Source organism: Erithacus rubecula (genome assembly GCF_903797595.1).
Source record: "Erithacus rubecula genome assembly, chromosome: 16".
In the NCBI taxonomy this organism is placed as follows: domain Eukaryota; kingdom Metazoa; phylum Chordata; class Aves; order Passeriformes; family Muscicapidae; genus Erithacus; species Erithacus rubecula.
In genome coordinates, this window is record NC_136668.1 from 7865322 (window position 1) to 7884135 (window position 18814).

The window sequence follows — 18814 nt, forward strand, 5'->3', positions numbered from 1 at the left end:
TTTCTGAACAGGCACTTCCATTCAGAAAGTGAAAATATTGAGGGAAATACTAAAACAAAACAGCATTTCTATTATACTGCTGTTTAACCTCAGTGATGAAAGGCAAATGCATTTGATCTTGGCATGGGAGTCTCAGTGGCAACCAAGGATTTCTTTTCCTATGACTCTAGTGTCAGATCATCCTACTGACATATGAGTTTGTAGGATAATGAAAGGTCATTAATTCAATTTAGATCAATTGCCATGATTAATTAATAATTTACTAACTAGGAATTAAGTGCCAATTGGTGAAGAACCAAAATGATAATGAAAGGAATTGCCCACAAGGAAATGTCATTTCTTTTTGACAGAGTTGAAAGACAAATATGACTTGAAACATTTTTGAGTATATATAAAATTTCTGTGTCATTAAAAAAAAAAAAAAAAAGAATAACAAAGGTGCAGCACTTTAATGTCAGAGTTGACTGTCATTGGAACTGTTCACAAGTAGTGTGGACAATCTAAATTATACTTCATTTTCTAAGTATGATATATAACCATTAGGATACTTTAGAAAAACATATCACCAGAACTTGGGCTGGAGAGGGAACAAAGGGAACATCTTTGGAAGGTCCAAGTGGGATTTTTTCAAGGGAATGCTATTCCAATACTTTGCAACAAACAGGAAAAAGTGAGGTCTGTTACACATCTTTCACAGCCTATATATAAACCAGCCTCAAGAACAGTTACCTGAACATATATATACAGTTGGGTTTTTTTAATATTCTTAAAAAAGTAATATTTGATTGATCTATGACACAATGAATGTCTCTACAGGGAAAACTTAATACAGGCATAATAAAATACTCAAAGAGTCATAAAAGGTAACATGAGAGCAGTGTTTGGCCTTGGTAAAATACATTTAGGATGGCTGCAATGTATGGATACAGCTTTGTTCAAGAAAGGAGCTGTGCATATTTAAAGGTACTTACAAAGCTGGTCTTCTCCTTTCTTTGAAATTGGATATCTTTCCTAATGGGATGAGTACAAAATCATGGGCACCATGCACTGCTAAAGGAAGGCTATGCCCATCTGTTTCACATGTCTGTGTTGCAGTGATGGAAGAGTCTCTTCTAACCCTTATGGCTCATAAGTGAAAAAAATGTAGGATTCAGCATATGGGTGTTGAAGGACAATTTCAAGGACTTAATGTTTAATGAATTCATAGGATTCAGCTCCCTTTCTTCGTCTGTCGGAACAGATTTTTATATTCTCTATAGAACTGAAATGCTGTGAAATACCTCAGGTCTACAGCCATGCTAAAATGCTGCTCTTCTGATAAAGTTAAACATTTGAAGCAAAGATTGCCAGTGTTATTCTGTATTCTTCTTGCTTAAAATCCCTCTGTGTGTGCTGTGGAATGGGTGACTTAAAGCATCTGTGGAGGGAAATAATTCTGACACCACTACCTATCACTGCACGTGTTCAAGGTCAGCTTTCCACAGGCTCTGGGCAACAAGATCCTCGAAAAATCAGGCTGGGTCTTTCCAGAGGCCAGTGGGTGGCTCCAGTGCTACTGATATTTACCTGCAGAGAGGTTTCCCCCACCTGAAGATCCCATTTTCCAAGCAATGGTTACAGCTGCTTGGATGGCACCACTTCTTGCCTGGCTCTGCTGCCACAGCTGCTTTTGCTCTCCCTACTTCATGGTGATGGATACAGAAAGTTACAAAAATGCAAACAGAAAAGTATCTTCCAAGTATGCAAATAAATGGCTGTATGTTTTTATGGGAATTCAACTGAAATTTCTCAATGCCAGCTGTTGCATTCTAGGATAATTCACTGCCTTTACATTAATGTCTTTGCTCATAACTAAAAGATAATTGACTATAAACAAGTGTACTAAAAACAGAAAGAAAAAAAACACAAAGAAAATTTGTTTCCTGGTTGTTCTCAAAAGAAATAGGCAAATTAAGGCTATGACTAGAAAATGAGTGAGTTTTCTATTAAAAACAACCTCTGTTATTTTCACTGTTATTTTATGAAGAACCAAGTGATTCCAGTGGTCCTAAATATTTAATGGGAGAAACCAATGATTTCTGGAAGTGTTGTTGTCTCCTATGGGAATAGCCATAACTAATTCTCTGCCTGCAAAGAGCAGATTTTGCATATTGTTCCCAAACTGACCACACTCATGAGCTGTTGAAAGACTAATGCTGCCTTCTCAACAAAATTGTTTACATAAACTCTGATCCCCCTGTCAGTATATTTTGTTTTTTTCCCAGGCCTGGATGGGTAATGGCCTGGATATTTCATGGCAAATTTCTCAAAAACAATCACACAAATATGCACTGGAAGAGGGGGGACTCATCATATTGCCTTCAGTAGGACCAAGAGCAAAATGAAGTGCAGAAGCAAGGGAGCTGACAGTTACTATTTCTGTGATGCCTCCTTCTGAAATCACATCAGTGAATCCTCTCAAAGCCATCCTGCAGGGAACACTGATCAGTTTTCATTAAATCGCTCTCCTAGGTTTCTCTGGGTTGAAAACTGCTCAGCAAACTGATGTTTACTTTGTCTCATCATCCAAAGGGGAATGAAGATTCAAAGGTGAATAGTCCTTGCTGCTGCTGTCTCCCTGTGCTGGGGTGGGCTAGTCAGTACAACCAAAAGGCAAGGGATGCAGGGAAGAAAACTGATGCTTGGACATAACATAAAAGCTCCTCAGTATGGAAAGTCAAAATCTGTTTTGTTCTACAGAATTATTAGGTTTCGTGGCTTGTATGATATCTCAGTGGAGATATTATTTGCTTCCCAGCATTTTTCTCATAACCACAAATCATACTCATAAAAACAAATATCCCTTCAAAACCACTTCCTATTAGCAGAGCATACCTTATATTATAAAACTTGCAAGTAGACCAGTGTTGTACCATGAAGCCTATACAGCGTTTTTTGTCTTTTTGTTTTCCCAGTGTAAAAATATACAATGCTACTGCTCATTTCCTGCAGCGTAAAGGTCCAACTGGTCCGTGCCTGTCGAAGGCTCTCCTGCTGCTGCCCTTTCATACCTCCCCAACCCAGACCACTGTGTTACCCCTCCTTATACCCGAAACCTCACAGCGTAATGTGTTTTGCCTCCCATTTATAACAAACAAGGAATCTTTAGCTGGCGTGATGAGATACTGTCCAAATAACCCACTGTCTTTCATAATTCTGTTGTAGCTGCTCCAGGGCCAGTCTTTGGATGCGATAGGGTCCTTTAAATTCTTCAGTACATTCATCCTCCCCGTCGACAGCTCCACAAAAAGCACATCTGTTCCCAAATGTGAAGCAGCGTACACATAGTACTGGTTGCCCTCGGTGACAGAGGGCTGGAATGTCAGGTCGGACACGGGCACGCCTGTCTCGAGGCGGTGCAGGGCCCGGATCTCGCCGCGCACGGTCAGCGCCTGCACGGTGACGGTGCCGCTGGCGCGGTCGGCGCTCACCAGGTAGCGCCCGTCGGGGGACACGTGCGGCGTGCCGGCCACGCGCCCGTTGGGGCCCACGACGGCATCGCTGACGCTGTCCAGCACCAGCTGCGGCGCGCGGCCGCCCCGGCACTGCACGAAGTAATACCCGCCCAGGTGCGTGTAGGCCATGGCCTGCGGCGCGCAGCCCCACGCGCGCAGGCTGATGCTCTTGATGGGGGCCACCGTCTCCAGGTCAATCTTGTGAACCCAGTGCCTCGACTGGTTGAAGATGAAGCCAAACCTGGAACGGAAAACGAGACGCTGAAGTCACCTCTGGAGATGTGGTGACGTGCTTGAGCAAAGAACCAGGAGCCTTTTATTCTGCTGGTTTTGGAAGCATGTGCAATAATGCTGTCTCTTTGTAAGAATCGCCTTTTGGTGTTTCTAAAAGCACTAGAAGGAGGGGTATATTTCAGTTCAAATTAGGGGTATATTTCAGTTCAATTTAGGGGTATATTTCAGTTAAATTTAGGGGTATATTTCAGTTCAAATTAGCGGTATATTTCAGTTCAATTTAGGGGTATATTTCAGTTCAAATTAGGGGTATATTTCAGTTAAATTTAAGGGTAAATTTCAATTCAAATTAGCAACCTCCCAGTCCTGGAAATTTGAATGTATGCTTAACTGTTTGATTCTTCCAAGAGCCGTTTGTTGGGAAGACAAATTTCTACAGAAATCATATGAAGGTTTGGGTGTTCAGTAGGTTTAACACAGACCAGGTTTGTATGTAATCTGTCTGAGATTACACTAGTGAAATTCAATATATACTCAAGCATTCAAATTAAAGCATATTGCTGCCAAGTTGGAGGTCAGAGAGTAATTATATATAATAAATATAGTTGTGTACAATATAATGTATAACCACTGAATGAAGACCATATCTAATCTCATTTTTTAACTGACAGCACCAGAGGGAAGCTGTGGTGGTCGTGGTGCCTGGGAATCACTGCAGCAGATGGCAAGCCTGCAGTGCAGAGCACTCTTAAAAACCAACCTGCCAGCCCAGGGAAGGTGGAAAACATTTCTTGAGGAACATAACCAGGGTGCCCTGAAGATAAAGGGTCTTTATTGTCTGTCTCAAGACAAGCAAAAAACAGTGAGCAGAGGATAAATTTTCTGCAAAAGATACATGCTGCAGCACATCTGACCTTTGCTGAAGACAAGAAAAGGTCAAGAATAGCCAAGGAAGGTTGCTGCTTAATTTGACAGGTAGCCCTTGGAAACAGCCTGTTTGTGTTCCACTGGATTCACTGACACTGACTTAAAAAACCTGATTTTGCATCGAGTATCTTTTCATCCATTTAATGCAGACAGAGGGAAATGAAGTGGGTGCTTGGTGTTGTATCTCTTCCTCAAAAGATGTAAAAATGCCTTGTGAAATGTGGAGGACAACTGCTTCTGTGCAGATAATGTATATTTTGCTTGAAACACTATGTTTATTTCTTTATTCTTAAACCATTTGTCAGTGAGATACTCAGCAAGGATTTCACTTCTAAAGAACAAGCCAATGTAGCGTGTGATCCCATGAAAATCACTGGGCTAAGCCTTTCATTGCCCCATTATACTCACATCCATTAGAGACCTCACAAAGTATCTGCAGTGTAGAGTTGTAGTGCACTGTGTGTGTGGAAATTGCATATGACACTTGTATTTCTCTTGGATGAATGCATTTTAAACACACTTTAAAAAGTTCTTTCCCTTACAGCTTTTTCCCCCCAAGACTTCCTTAATACTTGGCCAAATGGCTTAAGAAGTTAAGAAATATTTTTTATCATAAACTTTTATTTAAAGAAGTGGGTCAGGATATACTTTATGTGCCCACAGTTGCAGAAGAGGCTTGGCCCTTGCATGAAATCTGTGATCTGAAATCTCAAATTAAACCTTGCTCTTAGAGAGTTTTTAATAGACATCAGTCTACCCTTGGAACTAATAAAAATGGATACATTTCTAGATATCCATCTAAAATAAGAGGCAGCTGAAATACATATTCAGGATATTTGCATACAAATATTATTTGGCTCATGGAAGAAATTGCTTAAATGTTCACCTTCCTGGGAAATGCTGGTACTGCCATTTATTGTTTCTGAGTGGAGAATTTAGAACATCATCTCAATGAGTCTCATTAGCCTGCAAGCAATTATTTTTCTGTGCTGAGGGTGAGAGAGAACAGACAAAGATCTGGCCTTGAAAAAATGCAACAGGAAATCAGGGACAGCATTTACAGCTTTGCATATGGAAAAATATAGACAATAATCTATATTTACTATTTCAGACAACTAATCACACTGAAGCAAAAGGATAATTAAATAAACAAAAATGTATAACTGTTCCGCCTTTCTGTCTTTGAATCCAATTCTCACCTTCTCAGCTCAGGTTTTAACATTCAGCAGAGTAATCTACCTCCTGGCACTACTCTTAGTCTTAATGAAATTGTGAAAGAAAACTGGAAATATGGAGTAGAGAGAAATTACGAATGACAGCCATGAGGCATACATCATTATTTTGTGTTTCAGCAGGCAAAATTATTTATTTTGGAACAGATTCAACATATAATCATTTAAGTGTAACCCCTTCTCTCTCAGTGTTTCCTGCAGGAAACCTAAGATGATTGTAAAGAGTTACATTATGTTTTTGGAGTATTTAACTCAGTTAAGCTATACAGAGGACAGAAGATGGTTAAATAGTTGTTGTAACAGGGAAAGAATAGTATAAATTGCTGTGCAGTTACCATCAATTTTGATAATGTTAATGGGAGGCTTCCTGTGCCTGCTGGGAAGCAGCCAGTATTACTCCAGGTTATTAGTATGTTAGTTACACAACCTCATTAACCACTACATCACATTAACATTCAAAACTGATGGTTCATGGAGATGAGGTTTTTTTTTTTTTTTAATGTGCAGTGCATATAATTCTTCTGCTCCAGCCATAAACCCCATGCAGAGATCCAATATTTGAACAAGTTGGAAACGTGAAAGAACCACATCTTATGCTTCAGGCAAAGTTTACCACTTCAAGAAATATATCCTTGACACAGGTTTCTGCCCAGATCCACAACAGTTTTGTGGCAAGGAAGGTGATTTTTGGGCCATCAAATTCCTGGCACAAGTAAGCCAGGGCAGTGTGCCATAAGCTGCAAGGAAGAATGGCTGATTAAAGTGAGCCTTAAATATTTGTGCATGGTCTAAGGGAAGCCCAGAATTGTTTCTTGCTGTTTTATTGATTAGCTGAATAACTAGCAATTTCCTCAACCATTTCTCCATTTCATGTCTGAACATGAGGATAAATATAGTTAAGATTCATCACAAATTCAGTCATTCATTCAGTCATTCATTCATTCATTCATTCCTTCATTCATATCTGTAAAGTCCTTTAAGGTTATGAGAAAGGAGCAGCATGCTCACCATTATTATTCATGAAAATAATTTCTCACCTAACATGATTAATGATAAGATTTGTAGGTGGTATAAAAAAATCATCTACTCCTTCAAAAGGTGTGTGGATTACATGCAGATCCTCCCCAGCACTCGCCTCTGGAATTACCTACAATAAATACACACAAGGTTGAGCACAGGATAAGCTCTGAGTAAGGCAGAAATGTAAACACAGATTAGAGACATGCACGGTACCAAGTGGCTCTTTCCAGGGTGTAGTAGTCTCAATTGACTTCAAAACACTCTTTGGTGTACTTGTCTGGAAAAGGTGTGCTAGTGAATAGCATTTGAGGCTTGACATTTGCAAGGTAAGTACATGACATTCATAAGTTGTTTACATGTTGAGAAAGAGCAGTCAAGCAGGAGCTGAAGCAGTATGACAACACTAGGACCATAATGATTTATCCCTCACTGTCTAAAATAAACATTTACTTCATGATCATATTTATTAATCTCACTTAAATGCACAGTGATAATTTACCACCCTGAATGATCAAACACTAACTCACAGCAGTTAATTATCACTTTGAAGGAGAAAAACTGTTCATCCATCAGTACAAAGTCCAGGGAGGAGTGGAGAAGTGCCCTTTGGCTGTCCCCTGGTCCTGTCCTCCAGCACAGCACAGATCTCCATGGACAGGGGAACTCAGCTCCTCCACTGCTCCAGAAAGGAAAAGTGAAAGTTTTCAAAAATCAAAATGTTGAACACTCAAATTGTTTGCTGGATTTATGATGACTTTAGTCCATTCATTAGGACCTTCTGCTGCTCTAATCTGCAGCAGTCGTTGCTTTGAATTTATAGCTACATAATTCATTAAAGACCTGCTAAATCCCTAAAAGATTTACTTCAGACAGCTGTTCTGCTCATGTCATTTAGATTTCTTCCAATTAGATTGCTTAAGAAGGATGCCCACCCTAGCACAGTGCTTTCAAGAGGCCAGGCATTTGCTTCCAACAAGCCAGTAATGGCCAAACAACAGCATCCCATTAGTTGGTTGCACAGGCAGTTTGATATATCCTGACTTCCAGAAAATGAGTGAAAATTTAGATCAACCTCTGCAGCAGCATCTTCATTAAAAAAAAAAAAAAAAAAAAAAAAAAAAAAAAAAAAAAAAAAAAAAGATATTTTATTTCATATCTGCAACCAAACACTGCAGGTTTTAAGGAGGAACTTTGCCCAGTTAGTCACTGCCCACCTTTTGGGAAAGAAGGTCAGAAAAAAGAAAGGATCTGCTGCTGCTGATGGTAATCTCACCTCTATGTGTGTAACTACCCACCATAAAGATAACAGAAAGGACTATCTGAGTTCTGGAGCCTTCTAACAAGTTTCCAGCTGTGCAGATGGTGTGTTCTCCCTAATAATGACATGCTTGTGCCATCTCTACTTTAATTACAGAAGCTTCTCACAGCTGGAAGGAAGAAATTAAGTCAGAAAGGGTAAAAAGAGCCCATTTTGTCTCCTTATACCCTGTACAGGAAACTCACATCCCCAGGTAAGATAACCTGGGTGCTGCTGCCCTGGAAACCTTCATTTATATGCCTCCATTCTGGTTTTAGCATCTTTTCCTGAAATTGTGTGTGATGAGTAGCTGCTCCAGTCTTTATTATTGACAGTGAGCACTGGATGGAGCATGTGGATGGGGATGGCTCATCCCATCTTCATGAGGCAGGATCTCCAGCAGAAGCCTTAGGTAGCCCCACAATTAATGCAGACTCCAATTTGTTGGTTTTTAGGTCAGAAAGCACAGCCCCCCTTCTTCTCTGCCTGTTGGGGAATGCTTTAATGTAGACTTAGCAGCAAACACTTCTGGCAGAAGGAATATTCATGTAACATCTGTTTCCAGAAAGGATGGGCAGCAAGAAAACAACTAGCAGAGGATGGGATGTCTGGATGGATCAAATCACATCCATCAGCTGGTGCCAAGTCTGTCATACAACATACAACAGAAAAATGCACCTCTAGGTGACTATTCTCCATGTTTTCTGTACTGTCAACACAGGAGCAGATCTGCCAAGGTGATCCAGAAGTGAAGCTAATTTAATTATAAAAATTCATGTGCAGTGCTGTGTCCCAGTGTCACTGTGGGTCTGGTGGTGCTGATCATGGAGGAGTCCCACGGATATAACTGGCACTCCTGCAGTGGAATCACTAACACCCAAATAACACAATTTATCCCCAAAATTTAATTTCTCCTGTTTTTATTTATTTATTTATTTATTTATTTTTGTTTTTATTTTGTTGGGTTTTTGTTTGTTTGTTTTGTTTGTTTGATTGGGTTTTTTTTTGTTTTTTGTTTTTAATGCCCTAGAGAGAGCCCCTTTTTGGATTTTAACATGAGAGAATCACAGATTCACAGAATTGTTGAAGGACAGAAAAGCCTTATAAGATCATTGAGTCCAACTATTTCCCCAGCACTGCCAAGTCCACCACTGAACTCTGTCCCCAAGTGCCACATCTACAGGTATTTTCAATCCTTCCAGGGACAGTGACTCCATCATGACTCTTGGCATCCTGTTCCAGGGCCTGAGAAAGTTATCAGTGAAGACATTTTTCCTAATACCCACCTAAACCTAAACATCCCCTGGCATAATTTTAAGCCATTTTTGCTCTTGTTCTATCACTTGTTACATGGGAGAAAAGACTGACCTCTATCTGGCTCCAACCTTCCTTCAGGGATTTCTAGAGACTCACTGAGATCCTTCAGCTGCTCCTCATCAGATTTGTGCTCCAGACCCTTCCCCAGCTCTGCTGCCCTTCTCTGGACACATCCCAGCACCTCAATGTCTGTCTTGTAGTGAGAGCCCAAAACTGAGCCCAGGATTTGAGGTGCTTCACCAGTGCTGCAGAGCACAGCAGTCTTGTCCTGCTCACAGCCAGCTGCCAGCCCTTGTTGTATAACTTTATGGCACTTGGCTCTGCCACCAGTCTTAAAACAAAACAGATCTTGGCACAAAGCAGCCCTGCTGTCAGCCTGTGGCACAGTCATTGCTCAAAAACAAATTAAACAGCAGGAAAAATATGTGAGGATGGACAGAGAAGGGATGAATAAAACACACTGGATATGCAAATGAAACAGCAGCTTTATATCCAGGCCATTAAATGCTGTTAATTACCTGTAAGACACCACCACCAGTGTGTTAACAGTGATACTGAGCCCAGGAGGAGCAAAGGCTCCAAAGTGTAAGGACTTACCTGCAGTGTGGGTGATGATTGCCTCATGTCCCCCCAGCTGAGCACCCACACTTGGTCATGGGACTTGTCATAATGTAATTTGGTTGGTAATGGGTCCACATCCAAGAACTAAAAAAAACCCAGAGAGTTATTTACACAGTGACCCAAATGCACGTAACAAATACCGCGAGTTCACTGTAGGCATTCTCACACATCACTGTTATGTTGCTGTGCAGCTTTGACTTCAAATCAAGTGGGGGATCAGCAGCAGTTGAAAAAGTTGGCTGTTTGGTGCCATTTTCACTCCATCTTATGCTGTTATTTATAGCCAGTAGATCAAGGGCCAATTTCTGTCTGAATTGTATCCACAGCAGCTTCAGGCTGCTTATAACCCAGATCAGATCAGGCAGCTAAGCCAGGAATTCACCCCAGTGTTACTTTACCAGACTCACTGTAATCTTGGCTGCAGATGCAGCCCTGAGACTGTGATCTCCACCCCACAGAGGAGTTTATTCCTGCCAGTGAGGTTACAGAACAGGGAACCCCATGTGATCCCACTGGTGAAAGCAGCAGCTCTTTAGTGACCAGCAGATCTGCTGGGCAAAATCTGATTTTTTTTGTCCTATATCAAATCTTTTGCCATCAGGGAATAATGTGATCATTTGTAAGTACCTGTATTGCTTTTTGAGCCTCGATATCAATTATCATTACTCTGTTCTGCTTTGGCTGTGTCACATAAATGTATTTGTCTCTGACATTGACTGCTGAAGCCCAGAGGCAGGACTGAGTGTCTTCACCTTCCACTCTAGGACAGATCTCCTCCTGAGGGGTTAAAAAATGAAAAGGTTTAATTTTTACAAGTTCAGGGCCTGGAGCACCAAGAAGCTTAGCCTTGTAAACCGCAGGAAAAAATCCCTGGGGATTCCATTAGGATGATATTTCTCCTCTTTCTTTCCTGGAAAACATGAAATATTTAATTAATCAGCTACCACACTTCAGCCTGGTTCTATGCAATGACATTAAACAGCTGGACCTCTTGCAAACTTACATTGAATTTAAATAACCACAGAGCCTATGGATTGATCTTCTGAATCACACTGTGGTTCATCAAGACTTGCAGTGCTGTCAGCATTTATTAGCAACAGAAATATCACACTGTGCTTTGAAAAAACAGTGATTTACATTAATTGAGCTGCTGCTTTATATTTTTCATAAAGTCTTCATTTTCTGCAGAGGAGAGTATGCTCTAAAACACCTGTGCTCAAGGCAACAGAAGCAAAACAAGCAGGATCCTACAGCTGTGGAAGCTCCTCCTGTTCAAAAGGAACCATATTCTGCTGCTTTGGGCCAAATTCTGTTCCCAGCTGCTGATAGCATATTTTGTCTCTGATCCTCCACTCACTGAGTCCTGTGCAGAACTGGTACAGCTACCCTGAATTTGAAGAGTCACTTTTGGTCTCACCAACAACTCTCTGTATGTTTGCTACTCCTCATCACTCTTCCTTCTGTCAAGATGCTTTATTTGAAAGAGCATTTGTGTGGGACCAGGCTGTGGGGAGGAAATGGGGTAAAATGAGAATGAACACATATGAATCTCAATAAGCACAACCATTGATTTTAGATAATATATTGGGCAATATTAAATAATGGCCCAACCTACCAAAGAGAAATGTGATTGGAGCTGTATCAGAGCTTGTTCAGGGAAAGAGGAAGTACAACAAACAACATCAACACTGTGTCTGTATTGGAGGAATAGAATAGAATAGAATAGAATAGAATAGAATAGAATAGAATAGAATAGAATAGAATAGAATAGAATAGAATAGAATAGAATAGAATAGAATAGAATAGAATAGAATAGAATAGAATAGAATAGAACATCCTGAGTTGGAAAGGGACCTACACCAGGTGTAATAATTATGGATAGAAAGCTGTCACCTCTAATCAGCACAGCTCTGCTGGTTGAGTGTCTTGGTGAAGATCACGAGTAAGGGTTGAAGATTCAAGAGTCAGTAACTTGGCTACATTTTTCTTTCTGTTCCTCCAGCCAGGCTGGAAATTTATGCTACAAGCTAGCAGATGATACAAAAGCTCAGTCTTGGGCTTCCAGCAGCCATTCATGCAGTCAGGCACCTGCCAGCCTCCACACTGCCCTCCTCAACCTCAGCTCTCACAACACAGCATCCATCCAAGCCAAGGGGACCAGGGAAAGGTGACCAGGCTTTCTGCTACAGGGCTCAGCTGCTGCTGCTTCACCTGCTTTTGTGTCATCTAATAGCAAATGAAGCAACCTTTTTTTGTAGATCCACTCCTAAAATTGGGCTGGTGTCACTATGTGGCAAACACTCAAGGTAGTAAAAGGGAAAAAGGAGAAAAAAAAGTCAGTCCTCCCTAGACCAAGGGAAGGATCCTTTGAAATCTGTAGGAATCCCTCAGAGGCATCTCTGAAGAGCAGGCAAGGGTTGTTAAAAATCCCTCTTATGCACACCAGTGTGCTGACATTATTTCCTTAAGTGCCCTCTCTGTTTTGTTCTTTTCAATCTGTTTCTGCAGGACCATTTCTTCAATATTTACAGTTCTTCATAAAAGAAATACAGTATATCTGGCTTTATAAAGCTTGGGTGTGGCTTAATATTATTAAGTCCATGGTAAGGACTAACCTTGGGGTGAGCATCAGTCTGGACTTCTTCTAAGGTATATTAAAATCTATTGGAAAAAACCAATCAGTATCAACCACAAATTTATTGAGATTTAGAAAATACTTACTACACACTCATAAGATGATCTTGACCTATAGCAGCAGAGCTTGACCCAACCTGCAGGGCTCATGACAGTGATTCTCCCTGTGATTCCTCCCAAAATGGAAATTAAGGCTGAGCCCTTTTTTGCAGAAGAGCCACATTCTTTAACCACATTTTCAACTTCCCTTTTTAAAAATTAGAAAGTAAGGAAAGGAGTGACTTAAAAAAGCATTTCTGGATGTATTTCAGCACGTGTGGGTTTTTTTAGGACAGTTTCATGAGGATATGCTTGATGAATGTTCCTGTGCAAGAGTACATCACAGAGGTCACTGAGAACACTGACCTCACAGAGCCTCCAGGCACGAGTTATCCCACTGGCCATGTCGAGCTCCACTGCCTACAAGCCAATGCTTGACATTCCTGATGCCTGAAAAAACTTTCCTTGTGATTTCCTAAAGCAAGGGCTAGGTAAATTCAGTGCTGACAGAAAAGTGCCAACAGCAGACATGGACAGTGAATTCTCTCTCAGTGGCAGAAGATGCAGAGGAGACCTCCATGGCACAACCATTCTCTGGGCATTCTTATTTGCCTCCCTGCTGTGGTTTAACATGGCAAACTACTTCCAAAGGGCAGAAAGTGGCCCAAATTAGCTCACTTCTTTGTCTATGGAGCCATCAGTAAGAGAAGCACCAGTGAATGCTGTGTGCATTTCTCTGCTATTGACTTTTGTACCTTCCCTAAAGCTCAGTTACAAATTTGGGCCATGGATAAGTAAACAGATCAAAAGGACAAATGAAAATCTTTGCTAATGTGATAACTAGCCAAATTCTCTGCAGCATGCCAGTAAATCCTTCATGTCAGCCTTAGAACTTAGGTGGATGCCCTGATTTTCAAGAGAAGATGCTATACCTCAGGGATGCTGCATGAAGCCCACCAAGCTCCAATATTCCTGTGGCAAACAGGTCCTTTAGCAATAACAACCTTTGAAGAGATTAAGAGAAAGTTTCCCAGCTGTCAGCTGTAGCTGCTGGGTTTAGGACTTACATAACTTGTGAAAATCCTCTCTTCAGGCCTGATATGTCTCCGGATTTCACATTCGTTTGGCTGAAGGACTGTGATCCCATCATCAGAAAAGACATAGAACATATTCCCAACACTCAGGCCTTAAAGGGGGATAAAAAAGAAGGAGTTGGATTTTTTTTTTTTAATGTCTCCATAGCTGTTAAGACTTTTTTAAAGAACTTGTCCTTCTCTCTTGACAAACAAAATCTGCCTTGCATAAAAGTTGGTCATTTGGATGCAGTTGGAGCATTCACAAAATCAAATTTCATGTCACAACAAGGGCTTCAAGGAGTGAAGAGGTACAAACACATTCAAAAATGCATTGCCTTGGTGGCAGTGGTTGTACCCAAATAAATATGACTGGGTTTTGTAAATAGGTACCAAAGCAGGATTGGATCCCAAGATGCCTCTCTATTGCACTGCTACCCCCCTCAGATTATGAATTTGTTTTCTTCCTATGATTTCATTAAAAACAGCTTGACAATTTGAGAGCTGAAAGAAAAAATTTAGTTGAAATTAAAGGTCATACTGTTACAGGCAACTTGACCACTGGTAACTGTGATGTTAAATGGAAGTGTTTAGCATCTGTACCATGAATGAAGATAAACAGATTTCTCTATTTTCTTAAACTATCTAAAAGAACTAACTACAGCCACCAAAATAAATACATTTTTGAAATCTTGCAAACTGTAATTCACAAATGTGGAGTAGTTCAGCATTGCATTAGCACTCATTTGTCCAACCAGAATATTCCAGGAGATTTGGAAAACTGGCTGATTGTCATTGCTTTGCCATTAGGAGATTGTGTTTTATCACTTCTGTCATGCTACATGGAATTGCATTGACAAGAAATGTTCAGGATCCTTTCAAACACTCTAGTTTCAAAGATCCAGTTATTCAATTTCTTCACACCACCACCAGTAAGTGTTTGCAATGACCACTGTCACCCCTAGCAGTATTGATAGTGTACTTTATCTGCCAACAATATGGTGATGCTGTAATTTGTATCTTCTAATTAATTCAATTTTTGCCATGGAGAAATAAAGTCTCCATGCTATGGCTCAGTGTTCAGTGTTGAAAATTCCCTTTGCTGATCCTGTGGAGGCAGCTCTAAATACTGCTCACAGAGACAGTTTCTCACATTTCTTAACTGTTTGCAGGATTAAGATCTAAATCATCACAGGAAATTTGACAGTAAAAATATGGATTATTTGGACAAATACATTTTTGGAAAAATTTGTAAAACACGTATTTAGTAAGGCTAGAAGGGATTTTTTTATTGCTAAGCCTCTTTCTTCTGATGCCAAATAAGCAGCTTCAGAATAGAATGTATCAGCATGTGGTGTTTGCTGTACTGATATGGTTCAAGTTGAGTGTCTGAACCACAGCACAGAAATCCCCCAGTTAGGGCATCAGGTGGGTACCAGAGCTGGGATCCTCAAATGTGATTCCACAGAGCAGGATCATGCATGCAGGAAAAAAGCTAAAGAAGCTCCATCAAGAGTTATTTAATGGACTAAAGGTTATTTTTTTTCGAAGTATATTGGTAAAACATTTCATTCAGGCACTTTGGACCAAAACCTGTGCTCCCAGCATCCACACAACTCCCACCTGCTTCAGTGGGATTTGATGAACACATCAGAGGGCAGAATTTGACCCTGGCCTGGAATGAGTGCTGATATTTCATGGGTAAAGGATTTTAATCCTAAGGAGTGAAAACAGGCAGGCAATCAATTATGACTACTGTGAAGATGCTGATTATTATTTTCATGCACAAGAGTAGTGTGATTTTGTCTTATGATCTTATTACAATGGGGGTGTATTTAAGAAGTAAGACCTTAATTACCCACAAAAATACTTTGATTAAAAATTTTACAACAGGTTTAGAGTCAGAGACTTGGCAAGTTCTACTACTTATTTTACAGTAAAACGAGACCAAGTTTTTCTGCAGACTGATTAAAATATACTACAAATTCTTGACAGCATTCAGTTACTTTCTTTTTTAAAAAGTTGGTCAGTTTAGACTAAACCACTTTTTTCCCCAGAGATTGATCTTCATGCTGATATTTAGACCAAGCAGGATTTTACTAGACAAGCTAGGTATTTTATTGTGACTTATGAAACATGAAATCTTGGATGGGGTACATCCTAAACAATCTCATGGACATCAGTAGAACAGACTCAATATTTGGTTATACTGATGCAACTCCTTGGTGCAGAGAGTTGGGAATTACTTCAGTACAGAAGAGGGCAATGAGGTATTTTGTGTTTTTCATAGTAGTGAGGCACTGCTATTGGGAACTGGGGGACTAATGAGGAGAATGAGGAGGTTTTGGGTTTTTTTTTCATTTTCAGTTGAGGACATTGAGGTTAGATAACACAACTAATTCAAAACCTAAAGGATATGAAAAGCAATGTACCTCACCTGTATAGCAAAAAACCTGTAATATAAAAAAACCCCATTAAAAATGGGGAGGGTTTCCTAAACATAACAGATCCACTTCAGGTGAAGTTGGCTCTAACAAAAAAAAAAAAAAGTTCAGGAGGACACTCATATCAAAAAGAGCTTATTTGAGAAATACAGTGTCTCCATCAGTGTACATTTATTTACATTTGAGATCAAGGGGCAAATTTTTCACCATTGAATACTTTCCTCTGATCTGATACTTAAGTAATTTTCCTCAACTTAATCTAAATACTTAAATTTGGTAATGAAAAGGCTTTCAGCTTTTTAAGTGCCTACATTCACATAACTGCTGATTGCCTGCTGCCACAAAATGATCCTTTTCTCCAGGTATTAAGCAAGCAATGCTCACTACAGAAATGAACACTGTATGAAAACAAATCTCTGCTTTACATTTGGGCTACTCATGGTTTTCTCTGGACAAAATTAAAAACTATTTGTATTATTGAATAAATATTGCACGTGCTTCCAGCCCCAGGTTTAACTGGTTGGTTGCCCTATGAGCACTTATTTCTTGAGACATTGCTTGTGCATGGTCTGAAAGGTTTTGAGAACAAACTGACAGATTGACTTTTAAAATTACTAAATACTTGTGTTAAGAGTTTGACTTGCAGCAGAAGTTTGTTATACACCATATTTTGTTTAGGCATTTTCCCAAGCTTTTAATTACTCCAGACCTTGTGGGGATGAGGTTGTGATCATTTTAAAGGAGCTCAAATCTACCAATGCATTTGTCAATATTGCTACTTGCATGTAGTAAGGTATTGAAAGAATACATTAAAATGCAAAACTAAAAATATCATTCCTGTCTTCCAGCTTTCTCTGTGCCAAGATTTCACATGCTGAAGTGTATTCTAGAATGAATGTGCCCATCAAATGCTACAGAACAACACAAGTAGGGTAAAAAACCTGCATTACAGATACTGAATTGTTTAGAAACATCAAGAGCAAATCTGCTTGATGGCCATGTTTTGCCTCAACATTGCTCATACTTTTATTTAAATGTGCAGGGTTGATAAGCAGTAAGTCCATTTATTTAGCAAAATTATAATAAGACTTTCTGCAGCTATCTTCTCAGCTGTTCTTTAGATATTACTCTACTTATACATCTGTTATCCAACTGCTTTCTTCAAAAAGGAGCATAAGGGACACTATATAAAGAGCCATGGACCATCACCCAGGTGATGCTGGACTGATGAGATGCATTAGATACTTAATTTCCAAGCAGAAGGGAAATAGCAATTCCTAGTAACCATAATGCCATTTACAGGAACGTCAGCAGTGAAGATTCCTCACAGCCCTGCACCAGGAACCTGCAGGTGGGCATTTAGGAAGAAGTGCTGGGGAGCTCTCCTGGGTGACTTTGCCACCTCTCTGACCTCCAGGGAGCTGCATTTGGCTTGGGTTGGAAGGGACATCAGAAACAATCTAGTGTATTTTCTCCATTGTCTGTGGCCAGCAGTGGCACTGACAGTGTACACCAGGTGTCTGCACACCTGGCCCAGGCTGCTCTGGTCACACACCCTGGCACCTTCCTTCTGGCCCTGAAATCCTTTGTGCCAAGCCCAAGCTACCCAGAAAGATTGATGCTGAGGACTGGCAGCCCAGCTATTGCTTTGGCACTGCTTTGCACCCTCCAGAAGCACAGGGAGCCTGAAGCCTTTCTTGGGGGAGCAGTGTGAGAGAGTTTGAGTGTTTGCAGGGGCAGGGGGGCATGGCCAAAAGCAGTTTGTCAGTGCACAGCAACCTTTCCCACACAGCCTGAAGGACACCAGGCTCTGAGCTGCCTCATAAGCAGTGGGCAGATATAAGAACTAGTTTACATCTGAGCTTCAGCCTCAGAACCTTCCTCCAGTGAGCAGATGTCCTGCTCACAGCCCTCCAGGGTCACAGGGTCCCTTCCACACACTTGGGCTCCTCTCCTGCAGAGCCAGATGGAGAACTGTGTGAGAGCCCCTGGGGCTGCTGCATGACACTTCTGCCTGGGTATTTTGGAGATCATGACAGCACAAGCATGTACAAAATGAGGTGATTTTAAGTGCCTCCATAATATCTTTGAGTCAATTAGCTGCTCAGGATGGGTTTTTTTATATTTTGACTTCAAGATACACAGCTGTTGACCTTGTGAAAGGCACACTGTAGGTTTGATCAATTAAAACAAGGAGAAAGGGGGCAACGTTTACCCTGCATTGATTCAAAGGATAGAGGGAATAAAACCTGTTGTGGTTTGGATTTTTGTTTTGCCTAACAGTCAAGAACACAGTTTATGTTGCTCACCTAGAAAACATCAATACATGCTACTGAAAAGAAAGTTTGAACTGCTTACTTAAAAATGCAGTATATTGAATTTATGCCTTACTTGTTAAATTATGGTAATTTGGGAGTACTTCTGACACTTGTTTGATTGCTAATGCAGCTTGAAAATCTCAGGTACTCACATTTTTGGCAGT

General features: G+C 40.4%; 2 protein-coding genes across 3 annotated transcripts in view; one reads left to right on the plus strand and one right to left on the minus strand.

Moving 5' to 3' along the window:
* The window catches only part of FNIP1 (folliculin interacting protein 1), a 419816-nt gene that overhangs the window by 256500 nt on the left and 144502 nt on the right, over positions 1-18814 (plus strand). The gene's annotated exons all lie outside the window — the stretch shown is intronic.
* FSTL4 (follistatin like 4) overlaps positions 431-18814 on the minus strand; it is a 196522-nt gene continuing 178138 nt past the window's right edge. The window contains exons 12-16 of the mRNA XM_079319633.1: positions 13883-14001; positions 10770-10919; positions 10119-10226; positions 6925-7034; positions 431-3735 (exon numbers count right to left, since the gene is read on the minus strand). Coding sequence (XP_079175759.1) covers positions 3045-3735; positions 6925-7034; positions 10119-10226; positions 10770-10919; positions 13883-14001 — 1178 coding nt within the window. The 3' untranslated portion in view covers positions 431-3044. The remainder of the gene's footprint in view (positions 3736-6924; positions 7035-10118; positions 10227-10769; positions 10920-13882; positions 14002-18814) is intronic.